The sequence below is a fragment of the Cibotium barometz genome, chromosome 57 (genome assembly GCF_041138505.1).
Source record: "Cibotium barometz isolate CiBa-2024 chromosome 57, ASM4113850v1, whole genome shotgun sequence".
In the NCBI taxonomy this organism is placed as follows: domain Eukaryota; kingdom Viridiplantae; phylum Streptophyta; class Polypodiopsida; order Cyatheales; family Cibotiaceae; genus Cibotium; species Cibotium barometz.
This window is the reverse complement of record NC_141102.1, coordinates 16,724,169-16,749,236: the sequence shown is the minus strand read 5'-3', so window position 1 is coordinate 16,749,236 and position 25,068 is coordinate 16,724,169. Positions and strand designations below refer to the sequence as shown.

Here is a 25,068-nt window from a genome sequence, read left to right as displayed (position 1 = left end):
CTTAATATTTATTTATTTTTTGTATTTTGAAAAATGAGATGATTCCTGGGATCAATTAACTTAAAGAGCCGGGAAGTTTTCATTTCATAATATTTTTTTAATATTTTCTTTGTTTGTATAGATGTGGCCTGGGTCCTTGTCCTCTTGTCCCACAGACCCACAGGTTGAGGCTCTCATCGAGTCTCAACGACGGTTTGCTAGGGAGGTAGAGGAAATCTTTGGCTATACTCCCACCCTCTAGTAGTTGGCAGCCTATGCAGCAGGCACCCCTTTACCATCAGGTCCCGCCCACAGCCCCCCTCCCACAGCCCAACAAAGTCCCTTGCTAGGCACTTCACCTGCCTTTACATTCACCTCTTATCCGTCATCCCCAATTAGTACTACAGCATCTCCTACACCTGCACCTTCAGGAGATGTGACACCGCACAGTCATCATGGCTCTCATGAGTGTGGGAGCCATCATCGTAGGGAGGGTAGTCGTGGAGATAGTTGCGGTTGTACCTCATGCCACACTAGCATTGAGAGTGGAGGTAGAGGAGATAGAGGAGATAGAGGATGCCTAGGGACATGATTTGGGGATGGGGATAGTTCTTTAGAGTCACCACCACATCATGGTGGTATATCATATTATGATATCGTATATGTGCGCGGCATAGTTGATGACTCTCGTGGTGGAAAGGACGTGGTAAACTACTTGCGTCAAGTAGTTTTTGCACACTATAAAGATTGCTTTATACATTTTAAGTAGCAAAGGAAGAGCCTAGTGGATGATTGCATTAAAATCCTCACAACCAAAGGTTTAATAGTAGATGGGCGTAACACAAAATCAAAGACATACTTAAGAATAGTAGATGGGTTTAATAGTAGATGGGTGCAACACAAAATCAAAGATATACTTAAGAATAGGAGGTCTCTAGTAAGGAGACATGCAAAGGAGGAGAAAGCCTGAATAGATGCCGGTCAAAATGGACACGGTAAGCCATCTACTACTCATAGGGGAGAGTGGAAGAAAGCCAAGAAGGATCTCCTAGAAGGAGTAGTGAGCCAGCAACAAAGAGAAGAACGGTGAATAAAAATGGAGTGATATGGATCGTCGCACTTCGGATCTGGAGGTCGTGCATCATGGGAGGCCGAGTTTGTTTGTATTATGCAACTTCATGTCTTTTCTGTGTATTCTCTCTATTTGAGTTGTGTTATAATGTTTGTCTTGTGATGTAGCGTACTGACATTGTGGGTAGAGATCCTACCCCAGCAGAGACTAGCTACCATTGTCGCCACAGTAGAGGAGATACATGGGATTATCTTCACGATAAAGGGATCATCTCCCGAACAATACAATCGAGCAAGGAGAACACCAATGCAGGTAATACTTTTTATTTCTATTTACAAAACATGTTTCGACCTTTATAATACTTTCTATTATATATATCTTCACTTTGTGTAGATACAAAGTGGACAAGAAGGAGGACAAGATGACTCGGAGAGTGATGACTCCTCCGAGTAGTTTTCCTTGTAGTTTTTCTTTATGTATAATTTTGGTTTATGCAACTATGTCTCTTATTTAGGCCTCATGTAGCTACCATCATGTATGGACAATTTCTTGGATATAAGATGAAATTCTTCATCTTCTTTATGTATCTATGTTTTTATTCAAGTCCTATGTGGCTATGATCATGTATGGAGAAATTTTTGGATATAAAATGTAATTTCTCATCTTCTTTAATCAATATTCGAAGTGTGTTCACAAATCTTTTTGTGCATATCTATCTTTAATTTAAGTTTTTAAGTTGATATCTTTGCTGATCTTGATTCGTCTATGTGTACAAGTAAGTAAAACCTTAAACCAGAGAGCTCCCTGTGCAGAAAATGCAGCTGCATATCTGCACAGACAGCTCTCTGGATTTTTTAAAACCAGAGAGCTGCGTGTGCAGAAAATGCAGCTGCATGTGTAGAAAATGTAGCTGTATATCTGCACAGGCAGCTCTCTGGATTTTTTTAAAAAATTCGAGAGCACGTCTAACAGAGGCTATAAAGGTGTCTATTTATGCGTCTATATGCATGTTTATATCAGTATACACGTGCTTATAAATGCTTATGTCTATAGACACGTTTATATGCGCGTCTATATCAGTATACACGTGCTTATAAACGCTTATAAGGATGCATAAATACACGCCCATATAGACACGTGTCTATAGACATAATTTTAGATGCGCTCGTAACATTTTAAAGCACGTTGTCAAAACGCATCTATAAACGCGCCTATGGTCGCTTTTCCTTGTCGTGCCTATGCATGAATGGTGATAACTCATAATTGTGCACCAAATGAGAGAAGGTTACCATTCTCTTAACGATAACCTCTAAGGACCGAGCATCGAGCTTAGTGAAGTCAATGCTTGTGTAAGATTCCTCCCCCAACCCCTTTTTGATGTCTAGTATCTTCCCCTGTAATCAACCCTCTTCTGAAATATAAAGACCCTGTTGCTAACTATTTTAGCCTAGAGAGAGGAAAATTATTCTAGAGAGAGAATATTCAGATTTTGAATATTTTTGGATAGAAAAATATCTCTTATAATTCAGATGAGTTCCCCTGAAACAGAAATTCAAAAAGAATTTTCCAATGTGCAATTGGAATTAATTGCAAATAGGTATAAAGAACCTTAGTCTAAGGGTCTAGATTTTCAGAAATCTTTAGACTATGGTCCAATTAAGGTTCCTATGGGCCAATAGCATCAATCCATGTGTAGGGAAGAGATAAATCCAAATTTGTAAAAAGAAGATACCCAAAAATGAGTAAATGCTCACATAAGGTGAAGAGTTGAAAATGTACAAGGTTTATTAGTAAAAAACTATGAGCAATATTAAAAATATGAGATATTTTGGGTATCCAAAAATGAGTAAATGCTCACATAAGATGAAGAGTTGAAAATGTACAAGGTTTATTAGTAAAAAACTATGAGCAATATTAAAATGATTCCATTATGACACATATGTAAGGAAGGGGAATTCTTTAAAGGAGGTGCATATTTCACATAAGATGAAGAGTTGAAAATGTACAAGGTTTATTAGTAAAAAACTATGAGCAATATTAAAATGATTCCATTATGACACATATGTAAGGAAGGGGAATTCTTTAAAGGAGGTGCATATTTCACATAAGATGAAGAGTTGAAAATGTACAAGGTTTATTAGTAAAAAAAACTATGAGCAATATTAAAATGATTCCATTATGACACATATGTAAGGAAGGGGAGTTCTTTAAAGGAGGTGCATATTTCACATGCTTGAATGAGTTTTAAACTCATAAAAATTGAGATATTTCATCTCTCCTCTCTCCTCATTCAAGTCTAGTTCCAAAAAGTTAGCTTAACTGACCTAAAAATGGTCAAATATTGACCAAACTGATTTAGAAAATTCTAGAATCAGTTTGTTTGGTTAGGAGCTCAATTTTTCCTATAAATAGAAGCCTCCCCCTTGTTGAAAAATAGATAGTGTTTATGCATCGTTACTCTACTCCACCTAAGCCAAGAACTGTGAATTCATTTAATAATTCACTAGTTTTTGGAGCTTCCCTCTTTCTTCAATCCCCATTAGTGGCTCCATCAACATACTTAACCAATTGATTGGTTGGGGGCCTCTACCGTGAACAAAGAATCAAGCAAGTTGTAAGGTAATTAGTGAATATTGATCTTTCTATAATTTCTCAATGTTTCTCTCTTCTCAACCCCTCTCAAGCTTGAGAAGTTTAATTGGTATGGTTTTTTAAATGCTATTGAAGTTTGAATAGTAGTGAAGAGTTACATAATTTAATAAATGCTATTGAAGTTAATTTTCATTTATGTTTAAATTCTAATGATTTTTATGTAAATTCTCTCTCTCACTCAAGAAATGGTCATACTCATGACCCGTTCTCAATCCAAATCAAGCTTTTCATAAAGCTTTTCCTTAACCCAAGATTAAGCTATGCTTGAGGTCAAATTAATGGCTTTTTTCTATGCTTTTAGTTTATGTATATTGATGATTCAATCCATTATGGATTAATAATCCAATTAGAGATCATTTTAATTATTTCCTTAATGATAAGCATTATCCCTTAGAAAAATTGAGATTTATCAGTCATAGCACAGCGGAGCTATGGCAAAATTTTTATAAAAATTATGCATAAAATAATTTCATTCAAAGCATAAAAAAAGGACTTCCTACCATATTCTAGGAATTATCATCCTAGATTAATTGAAAGAATTTCATTACAATCATGGAGAAATTGAATTTTAATATCATGCATAAAGGATAAGTTTTTATATCAAAAGTGTTATTTTTACCATTTTTATTTCATGCATAGAAGTATGCATAGTGGATAAATTTTTATATCAAAAGTGTTACTTTTATCATTTTTAATTTTCATGCATAGAAGTATGCATAAAGGAAAAATTTTTATATCAAAAGTGTTACTTTTATCATTTTTAATTTTCATGCATAGAAGTATGCATAAAAGAAAATTTTTATATCAAAAGTGTTACTTTTATCATTTTTAATTTTCATGCATAGAAGTATGCATAAAAGAAAATTTTTTATATCAAAAGTGTTACTTTTATCATTTTTAATTTTCATGCATAGAAGTATGCATAAAAAAAAAATTTATATCAAAAGTGTTACTTTTATCATATTGGATTTCATGCATATAGGTATGCATAAAAGATATTCTTTTTATACTAAAAGTGTGATTTTCCTCATAAATGGATTTTATGCTTAACTTAGATGCATAAGAGAAATTCTTTTATTCTAAAAGTGTAATTCCCTACCAAATTGAAATTATGCATAAGAAGATGCATAAAAGATTGATTTTAATTTCGAAAGTGTTAGTCTCCTTAAATGGAATTTATGTATAAATAAATGTGTAGAGAAATCTTATATCAAATAAAAGAATTCTCTTTAAAAAAAAAGATATGAAATGTGATAAGATGTGATAAGAGGTGTATGAGATGTGATAAGAATTGATAAGATGCGTATGGAAAGTGATAGGATGGGATAAGAGGTGTATGAGATGTGATAAGAATTGATAAGATGCGTATGGAAAGTGATAGGATGTATAAGAGGTGTATGAGATGTGATAAGAATTGATAAGATGCGTATGGAAAGTGATAGGATGTGATAAGAGGTGTATGAGATGTAAAAAGATGTGATAAGATGTGTATGAGATGTGATAAGATTTGATAAGATGCGTATGGAAAGTGATAGGATGTGATAAGAGGTGTATGAGATGTAAAAAGATGTGATAAGATGTGTATGAGATGTGATAGAATGTGTTAAGATGAGTTAGGATGTGTTAAGATGTATATGGGATGTGTTAGAACGAGAATGGATGTAATATGGTTGTATGAATGTGATGTGGATGTATACATGTAGATGTATATGTATGAATGTGAATGTTGATGTGGATGTGGATGTATGGATGTAGATACGGATGTGTATGTATGTATGTGGATGTGTATGTATGAATGAGGATGTAAAAATGGACGTATGTATATAGATGTGGATGTATGGATGTGATTGTGAATGAAGAGGTGGATGTGAATGTATGGATGTAGATACAAATGTGGATGTATGTATGTAGATGTGGATGTATGGATGTGATTGTGAATGAAGAGGTGGATGTGAATGTATGGATGTAGATACGGATGTGGATGTATGTATGTGAATGTGGATGTATGAATGAGGATGTGAAAATGGATGTATGCATGTGAATGTGGATGTATGAATATGAATGTGGATGTGTGGATGTGGAAATGGAGGTATGGATGTATGAATGTAGATGTGGATGTATGCATGTAGATGCGTATGTATGAATGTGAAATTGGATGTATGATGTGGACGTACGAACATGGATATGTATGTAGAATAATGAATATGAAGATGTATGTGAGATAATGTAGTCTATATGAGTGAATGGATGAGAACGAGTACACACTGAATGGAATGTGGAATAAGTAATGTGGTCCGAGAGTGGATAATATGGAAAGACAAGAGTTCGTTATAGAAACTGTATTTGTGACTGTTTGTAAATGACTGTTTTATGTCAAGAATGCTGGAGAAGCATTTTGACCGTCTTGAGGATTAAGGTCATGAAGACTGAACTGATAAAGTTGCAACTGCTGACGGAGAGTCAATGGAGGACGTCTCGCGTAGCAAGGTCGATCGAGGTCTTGACCAGCCTCGGCTCGATTTAAATGGTGAGCTTCCGGTACGGTGGATGAGGGACCAAGGAAGCGGCCTATGAGTGAAGCGCTAGGTCACCTGCGAAGGATCCTAGAGGGTGCTGACCATACGGTGCTCGGGCTCTGGGTCGCCGAAGATACCCACACGTGCGTCGTGGAAGATATTGGAATAAGGAGTAAGAGTTATTTTCTGAAACCGGGCATGGATCTGGTTGATTGACCTTGCTGGTCCTCAACAGATGAGTCCATGGCTCTTTTATATGGATCTGTGGGTTGATCTTGCTGATCTTCCACGGAGACTCCATTCTATTATATGAATATATTGCCGGTTACTATGAGCTAGGAACCATGGAAAAGGCCCCTGAGAGAACAGGTGGTGAGCGTTTTGGTTGCCAATGATGCCATAAGTATACCGATGAAAGAATGACTGGAAATAAGGATTCAACCAGAGACTTTGAGGATTGTCATCAGTGACATAATGGTTTTATTAAAGGATTGTTTTAAAGCTAGTTGATGCTAAGAAAAAGGCAATTTCATATTGGGTGTGTAAGTGGTATGACTAGTTTTATGTTTGCATGAACTTCCGGCTAGGGGGCCTTGGAACTCTTTTCCTTGGTACCCGGGACAAAACCTAACCAAATTCCAAATTGGATCCCATCACTACAGTGGTTGGGCGGTTGGCTGACCCATGGGATCGGATGGGGTTAGGCTGGACTGATGGATCCGTAAATCGAGATTTAATTTCTATTATTACGATAGATGAAGTAAATCCCGGATAGAAATTGTTCTATGGATAGGAATCAACGGCTGTGCCTCTTGATGGGGAAAAAAGCGTTGATCCCAATGATCCAAGTGCAAGTTCTTCCTTGATTTGACCAAGTACCGTTAAAGATGAAGTCAGATCAGTTTGATCAGTAATGATCTTGACTACGTTAGAGTAAAGAGTTATCCTGGTGGAATCGCCCGTGCTTTCCGGGTAAAGGAAGTTTTTCCGGTTTCGGTTTTGGACAAACCGACGGATTAGTCTCTTGTCCGGATATCCGTGGGCGAGGCCCCGAGTGTGGGACCCCTGTCCCGCGCGAGAAGTGCTACTTCCGCTGCTAGTACCCCGAATCCGTTGCTCGGTGGGAACAGGGATCTCACAGCTTGGCAACATTTTCTAGCTCTAAAGTAAACCTATTTTAGTTTACATTTATTTGAAGTAAAATTTTAATTAAAAAAATACACTAATTCTTCAAAGAACTCGTTTTTTTTAATGTCCGAAGGCATACAAGAAATAAAACATTATTATTTATAAGCTTAGGGTTTGACATGGTGGCTATCTCTCTCTCTCAATTATTTTTGGAAGTGCAAAAGTTCTCAAACTATCATCTACTTCAAAAAAATTCTCCCTCCACAACTCATTGATGTGAGATACGGGTTGACTATTCCTTTTACAATCGTCATGTCTCATCATGTCTCCAAGGACTCTTTGGTTGGTGAAAGGGTCTTTGGACCAGATCAAAATCTTATTTCTAATGCATGTTGAATAGATCATACAAAATAGATTATTTTTCTTTATACAACTTTCTAATTAGAGCTACGACATGAAAGTTATGACCAAGTTTTGCCCATCATCATGTTGATTTTGGATGGCATTAACCATCATCGTGTCTCCACGCAATGCTCGAAAAAAATAGATTTTTCAACCAATCAAAATAAGAACTCTAAAATTTATCTGGTTTTTGTTTTTCGAAATCTCTACGATGCCGAGTTATGAAAAATCATCCCTTAAAATAAGAGTTATGAGCTACTTAAAATCTCAGCTGGTTTTTCTTAATTACACTAGAGGCTAGAAGGCAATTATACTTGCTTTTGACTTTCTTTCAAGGACTAGTTTGAAAATTCTTGCTTTTGACTTTATTTCAAGGACTAGTTTGACAATATTTTGCCAAGTTTTTTACAAATTAACAATTATCATCACACCAAGCTTCACATAGCTTTGGCCAGCGTTTGCAGGTAGTGCCAGGTACCCTTATCTATGAGGCAGGCACTTGAAAAGCAAGTGGCTGTAGGTATCTCAGAAGAACAGACTGAAACCCGTACTAATTCTCAGAAGGAGCTTTATGATTACTGGATCGCTTCCAACATCCTTCTTTCCTCCGTTTTCTACCTTCTCGATTTTGCCACCACCATATTGGCGGCCAAAGATTATCGCAGTTTTGATAATCGAGCGGGGTACACAGGGGCCTCTGGAGCTTTTACCGCCATTGTGTGCATGATGATAACTGCTCACGTTCTGAACGCAGTTATCTTCTGGTTCACCCTTCCACCAGAGGAACAACCTCTCTTCCAAGCATATTTTTTCCCGTTGATTCAATTGTGGAGACTCGCAAAGCTCATCTGGATGACATGCACCTGCCGCGGGTAAACTGAAGCTGCTTTGATGCGTCTCTCTCTCTCTCTCTCTCTCTCTCTGTGTGTGTGCTGTTATGCTGTTTGTAATATGTTGTTAATCACATACCATAACAAAATTATTAGACTTCAGTTATATTAAGCGATAACTCGGACTGGTCTTTTTGCTTCTGCTTCTTCTGCACAGGACTCATTGTCTGGAGTCGAGCATCAAGCCCACTTACTATATACTGGCTGCTGCCTTGGAAGCTGCTCCTCAACTCATGCTCCAAACTTTCGTTCTCTTGGGTCCTCACAGCGGCTTGAAAAGCCGCTCGTTAACCGGCGACTCATTAACCATTTACTTCTCGATATTGGCTTCCCTCATTAATGTCGCATACAACGGAGCCACTGCTGTGAGACTTGTGAGTAACAAGAAAGCATCATTGGTGGCGAGGCTTGGAATCTCTCTCGCAGGAGGTAGCAAAGAAAGAGAACATTGCTGTTTTTTCTTCGGTTGCAAATTAATCACAAGTATATGTAATTCATGTTCATGTGATTCCTAAACTAGGATTAGAGTAGGATTTAATTTCGCCTCCGGTTCTCCAAAATTGTCACTCTCTTGTGCAATTCCATCGCTGAACTAATGAATTAAGGAGGTATAATCAATATGTATATATGTAATTATGCGGATGGATGGTGTAGGTAACAATTATTAATTTGAGGACATGGACTCTCATGCAGGTATGTACGTCTTCGCGTCTATGCTGTTACGATGTCAAGGATTTATGATTACGGCTCTAGCGCCTCAAGTGCACGGTCACCGCAGCCGCAAATATATTTTGCCCTTATTGGGGGTGGGGATTGTGAGCAACTTCATTCATTTTATGGTGATGACGGCGCAGGCGCAACGTCGGGTGTGGCTACGAGCGGTGGAGTGCATAGCACTCAGTGGAATGAGTTTCACAGTAGGACCGTTGTACGCAATGTTGAAGCTCGACAACAAGTACAGTTACGTCCATGACTCCTACCCCAGGGAGACTCAAAATCATGTAAAGATCAAGGGAAGGCGGGGAGCATTCTATGTTCATCTATCAACGGCATGCAGCACTCACTTGTTTCTGGACGTTATACTCTCTGGGCTCTTCTTATTTCTCAAGAGGCAGCAGGTGAAATGGCATTTGGACCTCTGTCGAGACACCAAATTAATAGTGTGGCGCTGTGGGTATTTTTTCTATATTTTCTCCCTTCTCTTCACCATGTCTATCGTTTCCATTTTCATGTATTCTCTCATAGACATGTGCGCCCAAGACGGGCCAGCAGCCTTGGACCACCTGATTGCCCAAGGTGAGGGACAGGAATTCCCCAACAACTCTCTCAGAGAGACAATGTGCGCCCAAGATGAACCATTATCCTTGGACCTCTGATTGCCCAAGGTGAGGGAGTAGAGCGCCCCAACAACTCTCAAAAAAGTGTAACCAAGTTATCCAGCCAGCACACTTAAGTTACGGGTAGTCTAAATCCTCAAATAGCCTTATGAAAAATCAATACAAGTTGACTACAGCTATAAGGTTGCAATCCACATAATCTCACAGAATATGTACTTTTGACTAGTATTATCTTCTCTTCATTTATGTCTAATTATTCATCGAGAGAGAACATATATATTCGTGACACTTGGCAGAGACAAAAAGAAGCCGAGTCAATTGATTTTTAACGGCAATCATCGAGGGTTTCATTTATGTCTAATTATTCATCCACAGAGAACATATATAATCGTGATACTTGGCAAAGACAAAAAGAAGCCGAGTCAATTGATTTTAAAGGGCAATCATGGAAGAAGAAAAAAAGTCCATAGCAATTTGTCCTCATTTCTCCCCAAGCCCTTGATCTCTGGATTAAAAAAATATAAATTGCTATTCCTTTTTATTTAAGCTATCGTGTGGGAGTGGAAGAAATCGAAAACAAAAATGGGGGACAACAAAGAATTAACTCAATTAATTCGTCAAGATTTCTGCTTTAAAACCTTATTAGTAGCGTTAACTCCACGAAACTGAAAGCAAGTTCTTAATTGGGCTGCATGCACATATTTTTATATACATTTTTTATCCTATTATATAGTCATCATAATAATCACGCTGAACGCTATAATAATCCTATGGGCTTGCCTACAAGGTTCTCGCTAATTTTTTCATCTCATTTATTTCCTTTCTGTCCCCCTCAATATAATATATATATTCATGAATGAAATGATTCTCGAGGAGCTCGCGCTCATTTTCAACCAAATATATAAGGGTCTCTTGCAAAATATAATACGTAATTGCACAAGTCAAATTCCGCGTGACATTGCCTCAAATAGCGCCGGCAAAGCCTTTGAAAATTTATCCATCGCTTTCTAGACAATAATTCTGAACTCTCGAGGGATAATGAATACAAGGAAGATATACACCCAAGCCATTATTTATTTGCCAATACAATAATATATATGGGGCTCACTCTATATGTCAATAATATTTATATTTATTAAATTTTGAATGAGGTGGAGAAAGAGTGGCAAGTGGTATTCTGGTTTTGGTTGTATGACAACTTTTGAACTATTAATATAAATAAATATTATTGATCCCAAATTTTTTAACATTTTGCTAGTTTTTGGGCTTCCACCCCGCACACTCCCCTTCCTATATAAAGGAAAGGTTATACATCACAACAACCTTCATGTTCTACAAGTGGTACAATCAGCTTTTGTCAGTTGGTGGGCAGTACAATTAGCTTTTGTCATGCTCGCCTTCTTCTACTGGTTGTCTTCTTATGACGTGCTACTTAAAGTTCTTGTGTTTGGTTGTCTTAAGAGGACGTGTTTTCCTAGCAAGAGAGATACACGATTGACCAAGAGTGCACTCACTGGTATAAGACTTAACTCACTGGTATAAGACTTAAGTAGTTTGCAAGCTTAAAAAGGAACTTTAAACACATTCCTATATAGCCAAAAAACATTTTGCTAGATAGGTTATAGAAAAAAAATGAACATATCTAGTAGGATCTAACACTTCCTAGTTCTTCAGGAGAGGAAGATGAGATTTTATAAAGATAAATACAATGATTAAATCAAGTTTTTTATTTTACTGAGTGTTGCTCTTCTAATGAGTTCTATATATACTAGAGAATATTGTGCTATTATGTAGATATCTAAAGACACACATGTGAACTTTGAGTGAGAGACTAGAGAGAGAAATTTAAAGTATTTTTTGCTATATGTACTAGAGAATATTGCACTATTATTTGGGCATCTATACACACACACACATGCCATTTTGTGTGTGTGTGTGTGTGTGTGTGTGAGAGAGAGAGAGAGAGAGAGAGAGAGAGAGAGAGAGATATTTGGAGCATTTCTAAGAACACTTATAAATTTCACATCAACACTTACTTAGGTCATAATTTTTAAAAATAAAAAACTTCTACTACACTTTATAACTAAATAACTTACTCAAAAATAATATTTCTAAACATTTAAAAAGTACTAAATAATTATAGATAAAAACATCACATTAGTTTGAGATAAAAACATCACATTAGTTTGAGATAATTTTTTTAAAAATATAGATAAAAATAATAAATTAGTTCGAGATCTCAATTATGCATCAATAGTTTAAGAAATGAAGTTTTCTATAGTTTAAACATCACACTCAAGTTAACCTCATCTAGAGATTGTGTGTCCCCTTGAGGCCATGTACAAATTTTGACATAAATAACATTTTGATTAAGTAATGACATCAAGTTCTGCTTGTCTTATTTGCTAGTGTCCCTCTTTTCTATCTCATTAGCATACTTGTCTCATCTAATGCTTATTTTAAATAACGTTTATACCATGAGTTTCAATGGTGTTCTCCATGATATAGAATGGCCCTAGGGCCATTGTCTATACTTACCATTATTGATATTCCTTGCACTTAGGAAGCCCTGCAACCATTCGTGATATTTCCTACACATTGTTGCACAAAAGGATATGTAATGGCCCCATGACTATTCTAACATGCACAAGGGGGTATGGAATAGTTCTAGGGCCATTCTAGCAAGCACATTTTTTGAAGTCTAAGGAGATATAGAATGACCCTAGGGCCATTATACCAAGCATAAGGACATATAGATTGGCCCTAGGGCCATTCTCCTATGCTCTAGGGGGTATATAATGTTGATATGTCAAGCTCTACATGGGCTGACACTCATGAGGCGCATGCATAACCGTTTGACATTTACATCACTGGTGGGTTTGGTAGCTGGCACCGATATTTCTTCGCCAGAGATTCTACAGCTGGACTACACCGACTACTCCACAACAGCTACCAACTCCACTTAGCGTGTTCACATTATGGACCGCTTGTGTATACTCTATTATGTGTGTTAGTCACTTTATCGTCTTTGTAGACCTCTTTGGTTGTGTGAAGAACTTTCAGCCTCTCACCTTGTGTGTTCTCTTCTAGGGTTTGTGTGAGTGTGTGTGTACTTACAAGAGCTCAAGCTCTCTTCTCCCCTACATATTTTTATGGTATCAGAGTAAGGGATGAGTGGCAAGAAAGAGAAGAAGAGGAAGTAGCACGAGGGTAAGAGGTTCATCTACTCTTTCCCCTTTGTGTTGGCTACTACACCCTTGTCGGGAGCTCTTCGAGAGGCACCAGTAAATGAACTCCAATTGAGAAGATTTTTTCACAGGAGCAGAGCTATACGGGGCAGCTATATTGTGCATTGGGCTACATTTTTGGGCCCAAAATGCATTTCGGGCGCGTCTGGATCTCCATTTTTTAGCTCGGAGGCATTCACAAGCACTATTGGAGGTAAGTTTCGATTCTCTGTAGAACTGTGTTTTTGGAACTGTAAGAAGGGCGATTGGTTGTGTAGACACTATGTGTACTGCAAAGAGGTCTTAAAGTTACCATTGGGTGTATGTATGCGAAATGAGGTTACTGATTGTGACAGTTTGGGTGCAGTATAGTACCGCTGATGACACGGAAGCGGTATAGCTTTATATGCCTTTATAGAGTGTCACACTTCCACACACTGATACAAACACACCCAGAACACCAAGAGCATGAACAAGACTTTATTTCAATATAAGTCTTCGTCTTTACAGAGTTGAACATCCATTCCATCCTCAGAACTATCTTCATCTAACACTCATTCACAATCAGTCCACTCCAGCTCCTGGTCGCTCTCAATGCTTCTACTCCTTAATTTTTGAAAGAAGGACTCATCATCATCTTCATATTTCATCATCATGCAAGATCTTTACACAATACCCTCATGCCCATGCTATATATCTTTACAAGATGATAGGATGATGCACCAGGGGACAATATTCATTAGACTTGCACAAAAGAAAAAAGAGTCAAGGGATATATGTCTTCAATACATGCTGGCAACGCTCTGGTATGATCTTGACATCACCTGTTGATGCTTGATGTTACCATCATTGGAGGCAAAGACACCTTCACAACCTTCAAAAGCAATCTCCTCAGCTTGATCCTTAGCCTGTACTTCCTCTGTTTTTGTGTATCCACTCTCTTATGCTAAGATCTCACCATCTGAATATTAACAGCCCTCCCACACTTTCGTTAGTATATTGCCCATATTCACGAGAGCAACATCATAGTATATCCGGCTAGTCCTCTCCCCCAAAGTTGGCCAACTGCAACAATACTAGTAAAGACAGCACACGCTCTCTACTTTCAGATACCAACACTAAACAACAGACTCTCACTCTCTTATCGCCAAGCTCAGAAATCGGTAGTCAACCCAACAAAACAACTCGCCCTCTGTACTAGCAGGAGACGACAACTCAACAAGGCAACACATATGCTGCGCTACCAGCGGCGGCAGCAACTGAATGAAGGAATACTCACACTCTCAGATGCGGCAGCCAGATACAAAACAACACACAAAAAAAATCTGGCATCGCCAGGCTCACAGATCCGGTGGCAGCAACCCCAACAAGCAACACATCTCTCTGGCTCCTCGTTACCAGCCAATTGGCAGCAAACCAAACACACAAGAACACACGTATATGCCTCCGCTCTACGGCAACTATACAAACAAAACAAACACGCCGCCTTTCTTCCACACTTCACCCATGATCCTTCTATTTTCAATTTGTGCATGTGTTCTTATCCACCATGTAGATGTCACGTGCCTTATGCCCATCATGGATTTAACATTCATCACCATACACACATATTATTCATCACCATACACACATATCATTCATCTACACATGGTGTTTTGAGGGGACTATGATTTTGTCGCCTGCTAGCCCATTGACGTCCTCTCCTTTGTCTCTTCTTCCCAATTCAGCAAGCTTCCCTTTCCATCCCTTGTTCACATGCCATTAGCACCACCCTTTTTGCCTCCTCATTAGCCTTAGGTCACACTCCACCTTGACTGGCTGAAGTACAGGTACATGCAAGTCACACCTCATTTCTGAACCAAAGAGATCATCCAAGTCATTTCCATACTCAAATATATCAGGTTCCTCAGCATTAACATCACTCTCACAATCTACAGCATCATCAATAATCTTCTTAAACAACATATCACGATTTCTCTGCCAAGAGTCAGAAGTACAATCAACAAGCTCATAATCAGTTTCAGCCTGTTTAATAGTATGACCAGCAGCAGCCTCTTCCACATTAAAATCACGACAAACAAACCTATAGGAACTCTTATCCTCATCCCCTGATAACATGCAAGGAAGAAATAGTAAACTGCTCACATGGTAGATAGCACACTGGAGTCTTCATCTTTTCCCTGAATCATAACTGGCTGCACATCATCAATATTTCCATCCTCCTCCTCGTCATCTTCTGAAAACTCTTCAGGGGCTGATTCCAAAAACCTTACCCTTCTCCACTTCCAAGAGGTTAATCTGTCCCATATCCTGCTCTGCAAATGTGACCTTACGGACTTCATGAACATTGGGCTGAATTGCATCCTTCATCTGCATACTAGGGTCAATCACCCTATCATTCATTCCCATAGACAATTGATACATACCACCATTAGCTCTGGCTGGTTTCTCACATTGCGGACTGATATGACCCCACTCACCACAATTCCAGCATTGCACATCACTCGGATACCTTCTCCCTCTTCTAATATCTGCTGAATTTCCTTTAGAACGAGATGATGCATCGGTCTTCCTTCCCATAACACCTATGCCTCTTCCTATCCAATTCAAACTTAAAGACTTCATGAGCTCCACTGCTTCATGAACATCTTTCTTCAATGAATCCTCCTGTTTTAGGAAAAACAGCAGCCTCTCTTTCAGGATGCATACTCTCAATCTCTGGCATCTTCACAAACTTCTTCGGCTCTTCCTGTATTCCCAACTATCTCAGACGCTTCACCTTCAGACGGAGGGTAGGCTACAGACCAGCCACAAACCGGTCTCCCTTAATCATCTGCGGGGGTACTTCAGAAATCAAAGCCTCACACCATAGACTCCATAGTCTACCAAACTCTATCAGATACTGATCCACATCCTGTCCATCCTTCTGCTGAATTTTACACAACTCGTTCCACACTTCATTCGGACTCCTCACATGGACAAACTGTGTCAAAAATGCAGCTCTGGCTACATGGTACTCAGAGTCTTGTTGATGAGCATTCATGTGTGTAGTCACAAACATCTATAGCCATGCTTTTGCATCACCCTGTACCTATAAGAAATAAGTCAAAATCTGAGAGAGGATCTCCGGGGTTGCCTTGTCTTTCATCAAAGCTATAAATTCCATCTTTTCCAGAAACCTGATTGCACTCTCCTGTGGCAATCCCAAATACTGGAAAGTCCTGAGCCATCTCGTCAATCTTTCTTCACACAAACCCTTGTCTTCTTTCACAAACCGAAGGAAATTTATTCCTGTGTGGAGGCACTAAAAAGTGATGATACGGAAGCGGTATAGCTGTATATGCCTTTATAGAGTGTCACACTTCCACACACTGATACAAACACACCCAGAACACCAGACCCAAGAGCATGAACAAGACTTTATTTCAATACAAGTCTTCATCTTTACAGAGTTCAACATCTATTACATCCTCAGAACCATCTTCATCTAACACCCATTCACAATCAGTCCACTCCAGCTCCTGGTCACTCTCAATCCTTCTCCTTTAGCGCACGATAGCCCTACCTTCCCCTACTGATGGATCCTCTCTCCCCAGGTATTCTACTCCTTAATTTTTGAAAGAAGGACTCATCATCATCTTCATATTTCATCATCATGCAAGATCTTTACACAATACCCTCATGCCCATGCTATATATCTTTACAAGATGATAGGATGCTGCAATACACATGCAAGGGACAATATTCATTAGACTTGCACAAAAGAAAAAAGAGACAAGGGATATATGTCTTCAATACATGCTGGCAACGCTCTGGTATGATCTTGACATCACCTGTTGATGCTTGATGTTACCATCATTGGAGGCAAAGACACCTTCACAACCTTCAAAAGCAATCTCCTCAGCTTGATCCTTAGCCTGTACTTCCACTGTTTTTGTGTATCCACTCTCTTATGCTAAGATCTCACCATCTGAATATTAACAGCCCTCCCACACTTTCGTTAGTATATTTCCCATATTCACGAGAGCAACATCATAGTATATCCGGCTAGTCCTCTCCCCCAAAGTTGGCCAACTGCAACAATACTAGTAAAGACAGCACACGCTCTCTACTTTCAGATACCAACACTAAACAACAGACTCTCACTCTCTTATCGCCAAGCTCAGAAATCGGTAGTCAACCCAACAAAACAACTCGCCCTCTCTGTACTAGCAGGAGACGACAACTCAACAAGGCAACACATATGCTGCGCTACCAGCGGCGGCAGCAACTGAACGAAGGAATACTCACACTCTCAGATGCGGCAGCCAGATACAAAACAACACACAAAAAAAATCTGGCATCGCCAGGCTCACAGATCCGGTGGCAGCAACCCCAACAAGCAACACATCTCTCTGGCTCCTCGTTACCAGCCATTGGCAGCAAACCAAACACACAAGAACACACGTATATGCCTCCGCTCTACGGCAACTATACAAACAAAACAAACACGCCGCCTTTCTTCCACACTTCACCCATGATCCTTCTATTTTCAATTTGTGCATGTGTTCTTATCCACCATGTAGATGTCACGTGCCTTATGCCCATCATGGATTTAACATTCATCACCATACACACATATTATTCATCACCATACACACATATCATTCATCTACACATGGTGTTTTGAGGGGACTATGATTTTGTCGCCTGCTAGCCCATTGACGTCCTCTCCTTTGTCTCTTCTTCCCAATTCAGCAAGCTTCCCTTTCCATCCGTTGTTCATGCCATTAGCACCACCCTTTTTGCCTCCTCATTAGCCTTAGGTCACACTCCACCTTGACTGGCTGAAGTACAGGCACATGCAAGTCACACCTCATTTCTGAACCAAAGAGATCATCCAAGTCATTTCCATACTCAAATACATCAGGTTCCTCAGCATTAACATCACTCTCACAATCTACAGCATCATCAATAATCTTCTTAAACAACATATCAGGATTTCTCTGCCAAGAGTCAGAAGTACAATCAACACGCTCATAATCAGTTTCAGCCTGTTTAATAGTATGACCAGTAGCAGCCTCTTCCACATTAAAATCACGACAAACAGACCTACAGGAACCCTTATCATCATCCCCTGATAACATGCAAGGAAGAAATAGTAAACTACTCACATGGTAGATAGCACACTGGAGTCTTCATCACTTCCCTAATCATATGCTGAATCATAACTGACTGCACATCATCAATATTTCCATCCTCCTCCTCGTCATCTTCTGAAAACTCTTCAGGGGTTGATTCCAAAAACCTTACCCTTCTCCACTTCCAAGAGGTTAATCTGTCCCATATCCTGCTCTGCAAATGTGACCTTACGAACTTCATGAACATTAGGCTGAATTGCATCCTTCATCTGCATACTAGGGTCAATCACCCTATCATTCATTCCCATAGACAATTGATACATACCACCATTAGCTCTGGCTGGTTTCTCACATTGCGGACTGATATGACCCCACTCACCACAATTCCAGCATTGCACATCACTCGGATACCTTCTCCCTCTTCCAATATCTGCTGAATTTCCTTTAGAACGAGATGATGCATCGGTCTTCCTTCCCATAACACCTATGCCTCTTCCTATCCAATTCAAACTTAAAGACCATGAGCTCCACTGCTTCATGAACATCTTTCTTCAATGAATCCTCCTGTTTTAGGAAAAACAGCAGCCTCTCTTTCAGGATGCATACTCTCAATCTCTGGCATCTTCACAAACTTCTTCGGCTCTTCCTGTATTCCCAACTGTCTCAGACGCTTCACCTTCCACTCCTCTCGAGCAACTCTAACAGCTTCCTCAAAGCTATCCAGATTCTTCAGCTCCACCTTCAGACGAAGGGTAGGCTACAGACCCGCCACAAACCGGTCTCCCTTACTCATCTGCGGGGGTACTTCAGAAATCAAAGCCTCACACCATAGACTCCATAGTCTACCAAACTCTATCAGATACTAATCCACATCCTGTCCATCCTTCTGCTGAATTTTACACAACTCTTTCCACACTTCATTCGGACTCCTCACATGGACAAACTGTGTCAAAAATGCAGCTCTCGCTACACGGTACTCAGAGTCTTGTTGGTGAGCATTCATGTGTGTAGTCACAAACATCTGTAGCCATGCTTTTGCATCACCCTGTACCTGTAATCAATAAGTCAAAATCTGAGAGAGGATCTCTGGGGTTGCCCTGTCTTTCATCAAAGCTATAAATTCCATCTTTTCCAGAAACCTGATTGCACTCTCCTGTGGCAATCCTCAATACTCTGGAAAGTCCTGAGCCATCTCTTCAATCTTTCTTCACACAAACCCTTGTCTTCTTTCACAAACCGAATGAAATTTATTCCTCTGTGGAGGCACTGAAAAGTGATGACACGGAAGCGGTATAGCTGTATATGCCTTTATAGAGTGTCACACTTCCACACACTGATACAAACACACCCAGAACACCAGACCCAAGAGCATGAACAAGACTTTATTTCAATACAAGTCTTCATCTTTACAGAGTTCAACATCCATTACATCCTCAGAACCATCTTCATCTAACACTCATTCACAATCAGTCCACTCCAGCTCCTGGTCGCTCTCAATCTTTCTCCTTTAGCCCACGATAGCCCTGCCTTCTCCTACTGATGGATCCTCTCTCCCCAGGTCTTCTACTCCTTAATTTTTGAAAGAAGAACTTGTTGAAATTTGAGCATAATGATGAGCTATGGTGGATCATACACTAGAATCAACATGATTAAGAAAGTGATTAAGAAATGATTAAGACGTAATTAGTGAATAATTAGCACATAGATTAATGTAGGCATGGATACTCAAAAACCAGCAAAATTCTCATTAGGGCTATGCCTCAATTTATAGAGTTTACATCAAGCATCAAATCCCATTGATTTCTCCATGATTCACTCCCAAAATATCTCCACCTTTTGCCTGATTCTTTCCACCTCTTCTCTTTTCCCTGAATATCTCCCAGAATAACTCCACACTCCTAAATTCCCTCATGCTACCCATTATTCTCTCCCAGTAGATTCTTCTCACCTTTTAACAGGTTCTTTCACATTTACATCTTCTCTTTTACAGTCTTTATCCAAGAGCTTGTTCCCACACACACCCTATTCACTTGTATTTTCAACACCTCCCCTCAAGTGAATACTCCTAGTACACCTAGACCCTATACCAAGTTTGCCTCCCCTTACTTGGTAGTCCGCGACCAGTGTCTACTCCTCCCCTCAAGTTATCTTAGCACACCTGGACCCTATATCAAGTTTCTCTCTTACTTGATAGCCTGCGACCAGTGCCTCAGATCCCTAAACCCATAGTCCTTGACACTCTCTCTCTCTATGTGTCCAAGGCTTACTATAGTTGCCCGCGACCTTGACTAAAGTGCTCACACATACATCTCTCTACCACGTGGCCTACATCATCGGTGGCTCAGAGGTGGTTTTACTTTATTGGGGCAGGTTACATTGGGTTGTGGGGTCTCTCTCTCTCTCTCTCTCTCAGAGATTTTCACATGGCTCCTCACTCTTTGGAGCCTCACATCTTCTCTTGTCTTCAGTCTTCTTGTCGTGGCAGCTTCTCTTCTCGTGTCCATGTCTTCCTTCAGGTCTTCTTCTCGGTGTGGATCCTCTTCTTGGGAAGAGATATTCTTCTTCTTTCATGGCTGGGGCCATGAGCTCATCCGTCAGGTCATTTTGCTCCATGTGAGCAACATGTTTCAATGTTTTGCTGACAATTCCTTTGAGCTTTTTATGTTTATTTTGTATCATTATGCAATGCAAACCCAAATTTATGCGGGAGGTCTTACCTCTTGCCTTAATCTGGACAAGGGCAGTGTCTGTTCCCATTTTTACACTGATAAAATGTGCCCAATACATAATGCGTATAGCATTCATTCTCATGCACATTCCAAATGCAATTCTGGCTGTGAATAATCTTGTATTTGAATGAGATTTACAGGCATTAACCAAGGGTTAAATGCAAAATGTTGATTTTCACAAATTTTATCAGCACAATTTTCCAGAAATTACACTAAATTAAGGGTAACCAATTTGTACGGGATGGTTGGAGTATCAAACCAACTCCGATTTGAAATCTGAAGTTATAGGGATCTGTATCAGATACCTAATGGTTAATTTGAACCCTCAATTGCACCAAAGTACACTGATTAGCACTGATTAATCACTGATTAGCAAATTAATGCTCTGGTTTGTGTGCAGAAAACAGAGTATGCGGGGAGCCCAGATCTGATGCCTTCCACTTCAAATGAGCTCAAATGCTTTCAAAGGAATCAATAGCAATGAGTCTAGTAGAGGATTAAGCCAAGAAACACAAGATTTGACCAAATAATGAAAGCTTAATCTCTGTTTTACCAAAGTCACCTACAGATTTGATGAAGAGCTTTGATCTCTCTGTAGACTTGATGAAATTGATTTCTGTCTTCACCAGCTTGTAGAGCATGCTTGATTACCCCTTGGGCTAGGAGGAATTGAAGTAATTTGATTGGAGCAAAGAGAAATCTGCAGTTTGCTTCAGAAAAAACGCGCCGGCTTAAACCTTGATTTTTGCTTCTTCCGTTGGCGGTTTGCTGCGTGGAGTAGATGGGCTGGTAGCCAAGGGTGTTGGCTAGCTTAAGCTAGAAGCTTGTGACCTAATTTGAAGTGTGCTAAGTGCTAGAGACCCTCCACTGGCTGGGGGTGAAGGGGAAGAGTGAAAGCTTACTAAAAATTGATTTTTTTTGCTAATTATTTTACTAATCCTAATTAATTCACTAATGGGCTCATAAATCTGGTTGATTTTAGGCATGGCTCTGATACCATGTTGAAATTTGAGCATAATGATGAGCTATGGTGGATCATACACTAGAATCAACATGATTAAGAAATGATTAAGACGTAATTAGTGAATAATTAGCACATAGATTAATGTAGGCATGGATACTCAAAAACCAGCAAAATTCTCATTAGGGCTATGCCTCAATTTATAGAGTTTACATCAAGCATCAAATCCCATTGATTTCTCCATGATTCACTCCCAGAATATCTTCACCTTTTGCCTGATTCTCTCCACCTCTTCTCTTTTCCCTGAATATCTCCCAGAATAACTCCACACTCCTAAATTCCCTCATGCTACCCATTATTCTCTCCCACTAGATTCTCCTCACCTTTTCACAGGTTCTTTCACATTTACATCTTCTCTTTTACAGTCTCTATCCAAGAGCTTGTTCCCACACACACCCTATTCACTTGTATTTTCAACAGGACTCATCATCATCTTCATATTTCATCATCATGCAAGATCTTTACACAATACCCTCATGCCCATGCTATATATCTTTACAAGATGATAGGATGATGCAATACACACGCAGGGGACAATATTCATTAGACTTGCACAAAAGAAAAAAGAGACAAGGGATATATGTCTTCAATACATGCTGGCAACGCTCTGGTATGATCTTGACATCACCTGTTGATGCTTGATGTTACCATCACTGGAGGCAAAGACACCTTCACAACCTTCAAAAGCAATCTCCTCAGCTTGATCCTTAGCCTGTACTTCCTCTGTTTTTGTGTATCCACTCTCTTATGCTAAGATCTCACCATCTGAATATTAACAGCCCTCCCACACTTTCGTTAGTATATTGCCCATATTCACGAGAGCAACATCATAGTATATCCGGCTAGTCCTCTCCCCCAAAGTTGGCCAACTGCAACAATACTAGTAAAGACAGCACACGCTCTCTACTTTCAGATACCAACACTAAACAACAGACTCTCACTCTCTTATCGCCAAGCTCAGAAATCGGTAGTCAACCCAACAAAACAACTCGCCCTCTGTACTAGCAGGAGACGACAACTCAACAAGGCAACACATGCTGCGCTACCAGCGGCGGCAGCAAAAACTGAATGAAGGAATACTCACACTCTCAGATGCGGCAGCCAGATACAAAACAACACACAAAAAAAATCTGGCATCGCCAGGCTCACAGATCCGGTGGTAGCGACCCCAACAAGCAACACATCTCTCTGGCTCCTCGTTACCAGCCATTGGCAGCAAACCAAACACACAAGAACACACGTATATGCCTCCGCTCTGCAGCAACTATACAAACAAAACAAACACGCCGCCTTTCTTCCACACTTCACCCATGATCCTTCTATTTTCAATTTGTGCATGTGTTCTTATCCACCATGTAGATGTCACGTGCCTTATGCCCATCATGGATTTAACATTCATCACCATACACACATATTATTCATCACCATACGCACATATCATTCATCTACACATGGTGTTTTGAGGGGACTATGATTTTGTCGCCTGCTAGACCATTGACGTCCTCTCCTTTGTCTCTTCTTCCCAATTCAGCAAGCTTCCCTTTCCATCCCTTGTTCATGCCATTAGCACCACCCTTTTTGCCTCCTCATTAGCCTTAGGTCACACTCCACCTTAACTGGCTGAAGTACATGCACATGCAAGTCACACATCATTTCTGAACCAAAGAGATCATCCAAGTAATTTCCATACTCAAATACATCAGGTTCCTCAGCATTAACATCACTCTCACAATCTACAGCATCATCAATAATCTTCTTAAACAACATATCACGATTTCTCTGCCAAGAGTTAGAAGTACAATCAACATGCTCATAATCAGTTTCAGCCTGTTTAATAGTATGACCAGCAGCAGCCTCTTCCACATTAAAATCAGGACAAACAGACCTACAGGAACCCTTATCATCATCCCCTGATAACATGCAAGGAAGAAATAGTAAACTGCTCACATGGTAGATAGCACATTGGAGTCTTCATCACTTCCCTAATCATATGCTGAATCATAACTGGCTGCACATCATAAATATTTCCATCCTCCTCCTCGTCATCTTTTGAAAACTCTTCAGGGGGCTGATTCCAAAAACCTTACCCTTCTCCACTTCCAAGAGGTTAATCTGTCCCATATCCTGCTCTGCAAATGTGACCTTACGGACTTCATGAACATTGGGCTGAATTGCATCCTTCATCTGAATACTAGGGTCAATCACCCTATCATTCATTCCCATAGACAATTGATACATACCACCATTAGCTTTGGCTGGTTTCTCACATTGCGGACTGATATGACCCCACTCACCACAATTCCAGCATTGCACATCACTCGGATACCTTCTCCCTCTTCCAATATCTGCTGAATTTCCTTTAGAATCAGATGATGCATCGGTCTTCCTTCCCATAACACCTATGCCTCTTCCTATCCAATTCAAAGTTAAAGACTTCATGAGCTCCATTGCTTCATGAACATCTTTCTTCAATGAATCCTCCTGTTTTAGGATAAACAGCAGCCTCTCTTTCAGGATACATACTCTCAATCTTTGGCATCTTCACAAACTTCTTCGGCTCTTCCTGTATTCCCAACTGTCTCAGACGCTTCACCTTCCACTCCTCTCGAGCAACTCTGACAGCTTCCTCAAAGCTATCCAGATTCTTCAGCTCCACCTTCAGACGGAGGGTAGGCTCCAGACCAGCCACCCACAAACCGGTCTCCCTTAATCATCTGTGGGGGTACTTCAGAAATCAAAGCCTCACACCATAGACTCCATAGTCTACCAAACTCTATCAGATACTGATCCACATCCTGTCCATCCTTCTGCTGAATTTTACACAACTCTTTCCACACTTCATTCGGACTCCTCACATGGACAAACTGTGTCAAAAATGTAGCTCTCGCTACACGGTACTCAGAGTCTTGTTGATGAGCATTCATGTGTGTAGTCACAAACATCTGTAGCCATGCTTTTGCATCACCCTGTACCTGTAATCAATAAGTCAAAATCT

At 39.8% G+C, this 25,068-nt stretch overlaps 1 protein-coding gene across 1 annotated transcript; it reads left to right on the top strand.

Moving 5' to 3' along the window:
* The first annotated feature begins 8,208 nt into the window (after nt 1-8,208).
* Nucleotides 8,209-10,054, top strand: LOC147606508 (uncharacterized). The gene is made up of 3 exons (XM_086791955.1): nt 8,209-8,621; nt 8,797-9,068; nt 9,333-10,054. Exons 1-3 carry the CDS (start codon nt 8,236-8,238, stop codon nt 10,013-10,015), a joined length of 1,341 nt encoding a protein of 446 aa, XP_086648081.1. The 5' UTR covers nt 8,209-8,235; the 3' UTR covers nt 10,016-10,054.
* The last annotated feature ends 15,014 nt before the right edge of the window (nt 10,055-25,068 follow it).

Coding starts and splice junctions, on each gene's coding strand:
- LOC147606508 (XM_086791955.1), top strand. CDS start 8,236: ATGAGGCAGGCACTTGAAAAGCAAGTGGCTGTAGGTATCTCAGAAGAA. Junction 8,622..8,796: donor ATGACATGCACCTGCCGCGG/GTAAACTGAAGC, acceptor TCTTCTGCACAG/GACTCATTGTCTGGAGTCGA. Junction 9,069..9,332: donor TGGAATCTCTCTCGCAGGAG/GTAGCAAAGAAA, acceptor ACTCTCATGCAG/GTATGTACGTCTTCGCGTCT.